General features: G+C 48.2%; 1 protein-coding gene across 13 annotated transcripts in view; it reads left to right on the top strand.

The window, feature by feature from the left end:
- The window catches only part of LOC105490248 (spermatogenesis associated 13), a 326,039-nt gene that overhangs the window by 297,688 nt on the left and 16,145 nt on the right, over positions 1–12,206 (top strand). For 12 of the 13 annotated variants that reach the window (XM_071081540.1, XM_071081538.1, XM_071081539.1 and 9 more), the window contains 5 exons: positions 3,404–3,540; positions 5,488–5,667; positions 6,109–6,294; positions 8,363–8,542; positions 9,996–10,228. In XM_071081540.1, coding sequence (XP_070937641.1) covers positions 3,404–3,540; positions 5,488–5,667; positions 6,109–6,294; positions 8,363–8,542; positions 9,996–10,228 — 916 coding nt within the window. Of the gene's footprint in view, positions 1–3,403; positions 3,541–5,487; positions 5,668–5,718; positions 5,738–6,108; positions 6,295–8,362; positions 8,543–9,995; positions 10,229–12,206 lie in introns of those variants that run through there. The other variant, XM_011755689.3, reaches the window with a different exon arrangement.

The following is a 12,206-nucleotide window of genomic DNA, read 5'->3' as shown; positions in this document are numbered from 1 at the left end:
GTATCTCATTGTGGTTTTGATTTGCATTTCTCTGATAGCCAGTGATGATGAGCATTTTTTCATGTGTCTGTTGGCTGCATAAATGTCTTCTTTTGAGAAGCGTCTGTTCATATCCTTTGCCCACTTTTTGATGGGATTGTTTTTTTCTTGTAAATTTGTTTGAGTTCTTTGTAGATTCTGGATATTAGCCCTTTGTCAGATGAGTAGATTGCAAAAATTTTCTCCCATTCTGTAGGTTGCCTGTTCACTCTGATGGTAGTTTCTTTTGCTGTGCAAGAGCTCTTTAGTTTAATTGATCCCATTTGTCAATTTGGGCTTTTGTTGCCATTGCTTTTGGTGTTTTAGACATGAAGTCCTTGCCCATGCTATATCCTGAATGGTATTATAGCCTAGGTTTTCTTCTAGGGTTTCTATGGTTTTAGGTCTAACATTTAAGTCTTTAATCCATCTTGAATTAATTTTTGTATAAGGTGTAAGGAAGGGATCCAGTTTCAGCTTTCCACAGATGGCTAGCCAGTTTTCCCAGCAACATTTGTTAAATAGGGAATCCTTTCCCCATTTCTTGTTTTTGTCAGGTTTGTCAAAGACCAGATAGTTGTACGTGTGTAGTATTATTTCTGAGGGCTCTATTCTGTTCCATTGGTCTATATCTCTGTTTTGGTACCAGTACCATGCTGTTTTGGTTACTGTAGCTTTGTAGTATAGTTTGAAGTCAGGTAGCGTGATGCCTCCAGCTTTGGTCTTTTGGCTTAGGATTGTCTTGGCAATGTGGGCTCTTTTTTGGTTCCATATGAACTTTAAAGTAGTTTTTCCAATTCTGTGAAGGAAGTCATTGGTAGCTTGATGGGGGATGGCATTGAATCTATAAATTACTTTGGGCAGTATAGCCATTTTCACGATATTGATTCTTCCTATCCATGAGCATGGAATATTCTTCCATTTGTTTGTATCCTCTTTTATTTAGTTGAGCAGTGGTTTGTAGTTCTCCTGGAAGAGGCCCTTCCACATCCGTTGTAAGTTGGATTCCTAGGTATTTTATTCTCTTTGAAGCAATTGTGAATGGGAGTTCACTCATGATTTGGCTCTCTGTTTGCTGTTATTGGTGTATAGGAATGCTTGTGATTTTTGCACATTGATTTTGTATCCTGAGACTTTGCTGAAGTTGCTTATCAGCTTAAGAAGATTTTGGGATGAGACCATGGGGTTTTCTAGATACACAGTCATGTCATCTGCTAACAGGGACAATATGACTTCCTCTTTTCCTAATTGAATATCCTTTATTTCTTTCTCCTGTCTGATAACCTTGGCCAGAACTTCCAACACTATGTTGAATAGGAGTTGTGAGAGAGGGCATCCCTGTCTTGTGCCAGTTTTCAAAGGGAATGCTTCCAGTTTTTGTCCATTCAGTATGATATCGGATGTGGGTTTGTCATAAATGGCTCTTATTATTTTGAGATACGTCCCATCAATACCTAATTTAATGAGAGTTTTTAGCATGAAGCGCTGTTGAATTTTGTCAAAGGCCTTTTCTGCATCTATTGAGATAATCCTGTGGTTTTTGTCGTTGGTTCTATTTATATGCTGGATTATGTTTATTGATTTGCATATGTTGAACCAGCCTTGCAAAAATCAGTGAATCCAGGAGCTGGTTTTTTTTTGAAAAGATCAACAAAATTGATAGACCGCTAGCAAGACTAATAAAGAAGAAAAGAGAGAAGAATCAAATAGATGCAATAAAAAATGATAAAGGGGATATCACCAGCGATCCCACAGAAATACAAACTACCATCAGAGAATACTATAAATACGTCTACTCAAGTAAACTAGAAAATCTAGAAGAATTGGATAAATTCCTGGACACATACACTCCCCCAAGACTAAGCCAGGAAGAAGTTGAATCCCTGAATAGACCAATAACAGGCTCTGAAATTGAGGCAATAATTAATAACTTACCAACCAAAAAAAGTCCAGGACCAGACGGATTCACAGTCGAATTCTACCAGAGGTACGAGGAGGAGCTGGTACCATTCTTTCTGAAACTATTCCAATCAATAGAAAAAGAGGGAATCCTCCCTAACTCATTTTATGAGGCCAACATCATCCTGATACCAAAGCCTGGCAGAGACACAACAATAAAAGAGAATTTTAGACCAATATCCCTGATGAACATCGATGCAAAATTCCTCAATAGAGTATTCGGGTTTTATTGCATCCCCTTAAGGACAAAGGTCATTGTCCCCAGCACCTGACAGTTGTTCCGCTGGAAAAAATAGTGATGCGTCGCTTCTCGGCCTTTTGGCTAAGATCAAGTGGAAAAATAGTGATGGGGACATCCCTGAACTTGCACAAGAGGGCTGAGGCCATGAGTCTGAAAGAAGACACTGCTCTGTGACAGATTGTTGGCTTTGCCGAGCGTGGTTCATTGTCCCAAGAAAGAAAATCTGACTACCAGGGTGGCCAATCTAAAAAGCTGCACCGTCCTTAAAAGATCTCTCTTGGCCAGGCGCAGTGGCTCACGCCTGTAATCCCAGCACTTTGGGAGGCCAAGGCAGGTGGATCATGAGGTCAGGAGATTGAGCTCATCCTGGCTAACATGGTGAAACCCCGTCTCTACTAAAAATACAAAAAATTAGCCAGGTGTGGTGGCGGGCGCCTGTAGTCCCAGGTACTCGGGAGGCTGAGGCAGGAGAATGTCGGGAACCCGAGAGGTGGAACTTGCAGTGAGCCGAGATCGCACCACTGCACTCCAGCCTGGGCGACAGAGCGGGACTCCGTCTTGGGGGAAAAAAAAATATATATATATATATATACACACACACACACACACACACACACACACACGTATATATATGTCTTTCTCTTTTCTGGTAAAAGTACTATATAATTCCTCATTCTCATATTTTGAGTTCCGAGCCTTTCAGATATGTATGGAGAGTAAGAATGATGGCACATTTCTACTCGAGACACTGTTGGGATGTACTGGTTTTGGTAGTACTGCCTTGCAGATAAAGGATGGAAGCAGAATATTGGATCATCTTTTTCATCTTCTTTACCTCCTCAGACTTCCCAGCACATTGTTTGGAAGCGTTGTTATCTGTATTTATGCTGTTAATATCCAGGGTGGAGCACAGACTTCCAAGTAAATTACACATAGTGCCCTGATGGTCTTCACTCTGCAAATGGTATTGTGTTGGCAATACACTCTTTAACATTCCACCTCTCACTTAATGTCACACTGAACTGCAGCTCTCAACTTTGGAGTAATGTAAACATTTTCTAGCAGTTTCTTATTCTAAGATGATTACCTTCCCTTGGGAGTATATTACCAAATTTTTTCATCATATGAAAAAATCTTGTTAGCTGTGTCTTTTAAATCATGCCTTTTGTATTTTGTATGTTTTAGTTTCTTCAGATGGAGGTACTGAGCCGTCTGCCTTAGTGGATGACAACGGTAGTGAGGAGGACTTGAGCTATGAGGACCTCTGCCAGGCGAGCCCTCGGTACCTGCAGCCCGGCGGGGAGCAGCTGGCCATCAATGAGGTACTGGAATTCCACATGACAATGGTGGATACGGGATACCTGATTTTCAGGGTCCACAACCACTTCTGACTTTGTTCTGTAGTTCTTCTTTACTAAGCATGTCCAAAAGCCTGGAACTCTGATTAAAACAACACTGTGATTCACTTTGGGAGGCCGAGGAGGGTGGATCATTTGTGGTCAAGAGTTCAAGACCAGCCTGGCCAACATAGTGAAACCCTGTCTCTACTAAAAATAACAGAAAATTAGGTAGGCGTGATGGTGCACACCTGTAAACCCGGCTACTTGGGAGGCTGAGGCAGGGAGAATTGCTTGAAGCTGGGAGGCGGAGGTTGCAGTGAGCCGAGAGCACACCACTGCACTCCAGCCTGGGCGAAAGAGCAAGACTCCATCTCAAAAATAAAGAAAGAACAACACTGTGATTCTCTGACCTCGTCCAGGAAAATGTGTGGGATTAAGCTTCCGGGGTAGAGGCAGCTCATCTTTTTAGGTAAAGAAGAGCAGCTCCCCGTCCGTGTTCGGCCAGTGCTTTCCATTTGATGAAAGAATACCCTCCCTTCCGATATCTCGTATCATTCTCACAACTGATCTAAGAAGCGGACATCATGGTTATTATCCACATTTTCATCAACGCTCTGAGGAAACATGTCTAATTACTTGATGGCGAATGGCAGAGCTGGAGGTACCCGTGTATTTCTCCCTCCAAATCTGGTGTTCCTTTGGCCACCCTGCAGCTGTAGCTTTTTTTTTAGGAGATCATTCTGGAAGGTACCTCCAGCTTTTGGCGTTCTTGAGCAGAACGTGTGGAGCGTAACTCCTCAGTGAGTCAGTCTCTCTACCGAGATCGCCAGTGATGTGTATTGTTGGCCGCTAAGGAGATGTGCGGTATCACCTGCTCCCGTGACCGGTGGCTGGAGGAGCCACATTTGTTCCTGTTTAATTGTTAACGATCTCAGGATCATGCTGTGTTCTCTTTAATTGCTGTAAAGTTAGATGCAAAGCTTACTTGCATTGTAAATAAAGTATGAATGATCCACACGGGAGGGAGATGTGAGGGACAGACTTCCAGTAGCATATGTGCATAACTTTAGTAAGCTTGGCTCTGTGACATCTAGTATGGTTGCCAGAAACCATTTTGGAGCAAATATTTCAGAATTGAAGTTTGCTAGATAACTGACCTGCTGCTAAGTGAGCAACTTACACTTTTTTTTTTTTTTTTTTTAAAGGGGCTTGCCTGCCTTCCTGCCTTCCTCCTTCCCTCCCTCCCTTTTTTCTTGCATTTTGCTCTTGTTGCCCAGGCTAGAGTGCAGTGATGTAATCTCGGCTCACTGCACCTCTGCTTTCCAGGTGCAAGCAGTTGTCCTGCCTCAGCCTCCTGAGTACCTGTGATTACAGACATGTGCCAGGACACCTGGCTAATTTTTTTTTTTTTTGGAAACAAGAGTTTTGCTCTTATCACCCAGGCTGGAGTGCATTGGCATGATCTCCACTCACTACAACCTCTGCCTCCTAAGTTCAAGCGATTCTCCAGCCTCAGCCTCCTGAGTAGCTGGGATTATAGGAGCCCACCACCACACCTGGCTAATTTTTGTATTTTTAGTAGAGATGGGGTTTCACAATCTTGGTTGGGCTGGTCTTGAATTCTTGACCTCAGGTGATCCACCTGCCTCAGCCTCCCAAAGTGCTGGGATTATAGGTGTGAGCCACCACGCCCAGTATAAGGGCCTTCTTTAAAAGCAGGTAGAGATGCCCCTCCTGACTTTGTTTTTCCCCAGTCTGTTCTCCTGGGTTCTCTTTGTGTAACTAGTCACATAGTCAGTGTGGACCAAATGCCACCAGCATATCCAAGTGAGAGGATACCAGTGTCACCCTGAGAGTGCACCTAGTAGCTCCCTCACCCTCCCGCCCACGCGTGCTCTATGCTGAGCACACCCCACTGTCTCCTTCCAGCTGATCAGTGATGGCAACGTGGTCTGCGCAGAAGCCCTGTGGGACCATGTGACCATGGATGACCAGGAACTGGGCTTCAAAGCCGGGGATGTCATCCAGGTTCTGGAAGCTTCCAACAAGGACTGGTGGTGGGGCCGCAGTGAGGACAAGGAGGCCTGGTTCCCCGCGAGCTTCGTCAGAGTAAGTGCGGGGCGCTTGCAGCTTCATCAGAGTAAGTGGGGGGCGCTTGTTCCCCGCGAGCTTCGTCAGAGTAAGTGTGGGGCGCTTGCAGCTTTTCCAAAGTGTCTGTGGGGGCTGCAGGATCCTTTCGGGTCAGAACTCGCCTTTCATCAGGTCAGCTCTTTTGTAATGGTTAGCTGACATGCAAGTCACACCTGTAAGAAATCAGGCTGGGTCGCAGCCAAAATGTTAACGGAAGGCAAGCGAGTTGCTCGGAGTTTCCCTGTGGTCCTTGTGCCTGCTGGCACAGCTGCAGCCCTGCTGAGGCCATGAGACTCAGGCGAGGGCCAGGCCGCCTTCTCAACAGGTCACAGGAAAATAGGAACCTGGGAGGTCTCCTGCCTCTGTTCCGTGCTGCCCTCCCTTGCCCCAAGTCACCTGTCCCCCGTGTGTGGGTTGCAGTTGCGAGTGAATCAGGAAGAGCTATCGGAGAACTCCATCAGCACCCGCAGTGATGAGCAGGACGAGGAGGCCAGCCAGAGCCGCCACAGACACTGCGAGAACAAGCAGCAGATGCGGACCAACGTCATCCGGGAGATCATGGACACTGAGCGGGTGTACATCAAACACCTCAGAGACATCTGCGAGGTGGGATGCCAGGCTGGGACCTCACTGAGGGTCACATTACGAGGTTGCATGAGGTGCCTGGGCTTTCTCCCCACCTCCACCCCCTACTCCTCCATCAGACTCCCACATGTACACACTTACCCACTGCTCGTTTCTCCGCCCCTGCTGTCTGCACTGCTAAGTCTGAGTGCTGCGGCTGTCCTAGCTGTTGCTGGAGGTTTTTTAGAGTCAGGGTCTCTTTTCAGAGGCAAGGCTTTTCTTAGAGATAGGGTCTTGCCCTGTCACCTAGACTGAGTACAGTGGCATGATCATAGCTCACTGCAGCCTCAAACTCCTGGGCTTTAAGCAATCCTCCCTCCTCAGCCTCCTGAGTAGCTAGGACTACAGGCATGCATCACCACACCCAGCTAATTTTCTAAATTTTATATACAGACAGGGTCTCACTGTGTTGTCGAGGCTGGTCACGAACTCATGGACTGAAGCAATTTTCCTGCCTTGGTTTCTCAAAGTGCTGGGATTAGAGGTGTGAGCCAGTGTGCCGAGCCCCTCTCTTAAGTGCACTCTGCAACTATCTCTGTCAGGACCTAATTCCTGAGATTATTTGAAAAGAATGGCTTTCATAGAAGGCACATGCTCACTTGATTTTACAAAGAGTCAAAGGTTTGTTACTGTCTGCAACCCACTGCATCTAATCACCAACTCACAGATGAGACCCTGAGTCATTTAGACACAGATGGGAAAAAATGTGAGTTTTATATTGGTGATATCAGAGGCTATATTCTAGTATCATGCTATTCTACTTGGCAATAAATTTTATTTTGTAGTCTTATCCTGATTTCAGAGAGCTTGTCATTAGTAGAGGTGCACCTGAAAGGGTTTTGTCTTCCTGTGGTATTTTGTGCTTTTATGGATTGTGTACGAGCATCACACTACACTGCTGTTCGCCCTGTCTGCTCATTGTGGCTCTTCTAGCTATAAATGCTGATATCTGCACTATCCATTCAACACTGACCATTCAGTGCTGAAGACAAGTTGAAGTCAGAGAACTGCCCGTTCTCTCATCAGATTCGCCAGCCGTGTGGACAGGCCAGTGTTCAGCTTCTTTGTGCCAGCCATCTCATTCTGTGTGAGTGTGTGGCAAAAGAAGCAGTTCTGCGGTGGTATTTAGGGAAATAAGAGGAACTGCCCATGATTATTGAGCATTGACTGTTACCACCCCTTACCTGGATTAACCTGGCTACCACAGCATTCTCACTGGGCAGGTCCTGTTAACCCGCATTGCAGATGGGGAGACCAAGGCACAGAGAAGTTAAGTGGTGGGGTTGGATTTAAACCCAGGCAGTCTGCCCCAGAACCTCTCCTTTTCTGAACTGTTACATTATATTGTTTTCCTGTTAAAATTCCTACCAAGCAGTCATTGGTATGTGTTGTACTCCATGGTCAGTTCATTCTATTGAATGTCATGATAACTCTTTTTGAGTTAGCTGCTACATGTATGTACAGCCTTTTCTTCTTATCCCACTAGCTCCTACCCAAGCCATAGTGTAGCCATGGTGTTGCACATAGATAATTAGTGCAAGCCTCAGATTAAAGACCTACAGATTGGTGCTGGCCATAGAAAGCCGGTGCTGGTGGAATCCTCGAGTAAGAGGAATCCTTGCCCTGATGGACAGTGCACAGAGCTGCGTGGGCTGTTCAACAAGCAGTGACATTCTGCATTTGACAAGTCACCTAGGCTGTGAAATGGAATTAGGGTTGGGAGAATGATTATCTGAAGAGTTTGGAAAAACATGCGACGACACCAGTTTTTGAGCTCTGGTATTTGAAACTTGTTTCTGGAAACATTACATGGTTTATTGGATCCTAAATCCAACGGCATGAGCCTTTTTGCTTTCTTTTTATTTTAAAACACCTATGGCAAGTTGCAGTCATGGAAGTACGATGACCTCATCAGAGACTCATAGAGGTTAAACTAATTTTCTTTAATTAAATCCATTCTAAGATCATGGTTTTAGGCCTACAAAAGCTGTACTAGTCAAATAATTTATTTGGATCTCCAAATGAAAGCCATTGCTTCTGTATTTTGCAGGGCTATCTCCGACAGTGCCGCAAGCACACGGGAATGTTCACTGTTGCGCAGCTAGCCACTATTTTTGGAAACATTGAAGATATTTACAAATTCCAAAGAAAGTTCCTGAAAGACCTTGAGAAACAGTACAACAAAGAGGAACCTCACTTGAGTGAAATAGGATCTTGCTTTCTTCAAAATGTGCGCCACCCTTTACTTCATTATTAATAACATCTGGTGACATAATTTTGACGTGCATCTCCACAAACAACAGGAGTCTCTTTAGCTTTATTGTTTGTTTGCTAGATGAATCTTCCATAAAAAGGAGATGTTTCTTCTATCTTATATGCTTATCATATAAACGAAATCTGTATAATCTTGTCTAAATGTCCCAAATTCATTTCTTCAAAACCCTTTTATGTAGTCTGGAATTAGGGGGTTACATCTGGAGTAATTACTTTTTAAAAATTTCTAAGGGTTATGCCATAAGAACTATGGACTCCTTCCTAGTAATATCCAGTAAGTGTCTATTACGTTTCAGGCACTGTTTCCAAGGTTTTCTTATATTGGCTTGTGTATTGCTATGAGGTAGATATGATTATCTCTCACTTTCTAGTTGAGGAAACTGAGGCCCAGAGAGTAAGTAACCCAAGGCCACATACCAGTAAGAGGCAGCTGTGAAGGCAGACCCGGGCATGTGGCTCCAGGACACGTGCTTGTGATACTGTAACTGCCTCAGAACCTTCCTGTGATAACATGCATTTATCATTTTTTAACTTATGATTGACTATTACTACTTACTGCTAGAAGATTTCAGAGGAAGATTTTAGTCCCAGCCCAAATAGCTAAGGAACGGTAAGAGTAATAATAATAACAATGACAGCCTCACCACACCTTCACTTCCTGGGTGCTGGGCTCAGTAGCTGTCTAGAGTCCTCTGGGGCAGATAGATTTTAAGTGGCTGGGCGTCATGTTTTTGTGTTCAGTCAGTCAGCTGGAGGCTGGGCCCCATGTGTGACCTGGGCATATTTGGGACATTGTCACAGGCCTCCTTGTGTGGCCTGTACAGAAGGTTCCTGCAGGAGCCGCCTTAGGACAGGCTGGAGGCCGGGTGGTGGCCTGAGGAAGGCAAGTCCCACAGTGAGGACGGGGGAGTACTGCTACCACCAGGGAAGGGGTCGTGGCAGGCCCAGCCAGGGTGACAGCAGAGAAATGGGAAGAGAGGTGTGTTGAAATGGGCATTTTTGAGGAAAACCTGACAAGACAGTTTTAAACCGCAAAGGATAAGCAGCCATCAAAACTGCATACATGGTTTTCAGCTGAGTTGAAAAAATTTGCAGGAGGGGGACATTAGAGGCCCTGCTACCCACCTGCCAGGATGAGTGCGAGGGAGGCTAGAAGGAGACCAGCGTGCTGAGTCCCAGGGCAGCCTCGTCCCCAACCGCCTCAGGAGCCTGCCGAAGCACCCCTTCCTGCCGGCCAGATAACACTTGTGGAAACCGTGGCAGGGCAGCTCGGGCGCCAGCGGATTTCATGCCCTGTCCTTCTTGCAGTAGTCCCTCTTCCTCCTTTCTAGGAGTGTCCCTTAGAGAGGGCTGGGAGGATGCCCCAGAGGCACCCCAGAAGCTGATGAAGCTGTGCTTTTCCTTCCCAGCAAGAGGGCTTTGCCATCTATTCCGAGTACTGCAACAACCACCCGGGCGCCTGCCTGGAGCTCGCCAACCTCATGAAGCAGGGCAAGTACAGACATTTCTTCGAAGCCTGCCGCCTGCTGCAGCAGATGATTGACATCGCCATCGACGGGTTCCTGCTCACACCGGTGCAGAAGATCTGCAAATACCCGCTGCAGCTGGCCGAGCTGCTCAAGTACACCACACAGGAGCACGGGTGAGGCGCGGGCGAGGGGCGGGCGAGGGGCGGGTGAGGGGGGCGGGCGAGGGGCGGGTGAGGGGGGCGGGCGAGGGGCGGGCGAGGGGCGGGTGAGGGGGGCGGGCGAGGGGCGGGTGAGGGGGGCGGGCGGGGGGCGGGTGAGGGGGGCGGGCGGGGGGCGGGCGAGGGGCGGGTGAGGGGGGCGGGCGAGGGGCGGGCGAGGGGGGCGGGCGAGGGGCGGGCGAGGGGGGCGGGCGAGGGGCGCGTGAGGGGCGCAGGCAAGGGGCTGGCGAGGGGGCGGGCGAGAGGCGGGTGAGAGGGGCGGGCGAGGGGCGCGGGCGAGGGGCGCGGGCGAGGGGCGCGGGCGAGGGGGCGGGTGAGGCGCAGGCGAGGGGCCGGGCGAGGGGGCGGGCGAGAGGCGGGTGAGAGGGGCGGGCGAGAGGGGCGGGCGAGGGGCGCGGGCGAGGGGCGCAGGCGAGGGGGCGGGTGAGGCGCGGGCGAGGGGCGCGGGCGAGGGGGCGGGCGAGGGGCGCGGGCGAGGGGCGCGGGCGAGGGGCGGGTGAGGGGGGCGGGCGAGAGGCGGGTGAGGGGCGGTGAGGGGCGGGTGAGGGGGCGGGTGAGGGTGCTGCTGCCCTTACCTGTAGGCAGCTCTTCACCCCCAGCAGTGATAGGGGGGCTTCAGTGTCAGCCTTAACACTTGGGGCGCTCCGTGGGAGAAGTTTTCAGACCGTTTAGAATGTGTGCAATTAACTCTTGAAATAACGTGATTGAAGAGGCTCCAGAATACCCACTCCCGGAGCTGTGAAGACGCAAAGGGTCATTCGTGAGCTGTGCCACGAGTGTACGGGGGCTTTTGTTGTATTGTTACTCCTTGTATTGCTTACCTGTATTTTATAAACGTGCCTTTGAGTACTCAGTGGTTAGTAAAGACCGTTTCTGAGGGAAACAGACCAGTGTGAATGGACAGCCATGACTCTCGTTCTGTCCTGTGCCCGTGAGGTTGACGCACAGCAGCTCAGCTCAGAGCAGGATTCTTTATGGCAGAAACGTTACTTGATGGTGACTTACCTAAAGTGACTTGTTGTTAAGCAGTCTCTACTTAGCAACATAGAAGGGCCGAGGGCACGCACAAGCTTGAACCGTAAAAGGGTATGGATTGTCAAGGGTGCGAATCCATATGGGGCAGCTGAGAAGACCAGGGCACTGGGTGCCGGCTGGGCCCTGAGCCGTTCGTACGCACCAGGGTGCCGACTCTCTGGTCTTTTCCCTGTTCCCTCCTGCTGGAAGCACAGGGCTTGCTTCCACGCTTACCTGAATGCTGTGTCTCCCTTTGAGCTTCCTTGGTGCCTGACTAAGCTCTTCTTGTTACTCACCCTTCTCTTGTTTGAATCTCAGCTTCTCCTGAGCAAAAAGCAACAACATACACATTCTCTCTGTCTTTATCATCTGCCTTGGTTGTTTCTGAATTCCTCTCAGGCCCTTGTTCCCTAGCCATATGATCTCTTCTAGGGGAGCCAGAAGTTATCCTTTGTTTCCTTAATAGCCAACCATCATTTTGTGCATGCACAGAGCCTTTGTGTGGCTATGCATTAGGCATGTCATCCATTCAGCCTGGGAATATGCATGCCCGTTCTCCATGCCACGGGAAGATGTCATCACAGCACACCCAGCTGTTTGGTACCTCAGGGTAGCAGTGCTTGGCTCATTCTGGATTCTCACCTGGCCAGCAGGGACATGATAGTCATAGGACAACTGCTGTGGGCCAGGCTTCAAGCCAGGCTACCCAGGGGCACAAGGGTCTAGGCTAAAGCTGACTCTTTTAGATGAGAATCGAAACAAGGTCCATGCCCCTGACACAAGGTCTTTAACTGCAGCTGCAGCTCTGGAGAGGGTCATCTCAAAGGGTCCTGATGAGAAGAGGAAGACAGAAGGGATTGTGCCAGGAGGAAATTTCTGTGGCAAACCACAACAGTTCTGGGTTTAGCAGCTAAATATC

Source organism: Macaca nemestrina, chromosome 16, assembly GCF_043159975.1.
Source record: "Macaca nemestrina isolate mMacNem1 chromosome 16, mMacNem.hap1, whole genome shotgun sequence".
NCBI lineage: Eukaryota > Metazoa > Chordata > Mammalia > Primates > Cercopithecidae > Macaca > Macaca nemestrina.
This window is presented reverse-complemented; position numbering and strand designations above follow the sequence as displayed.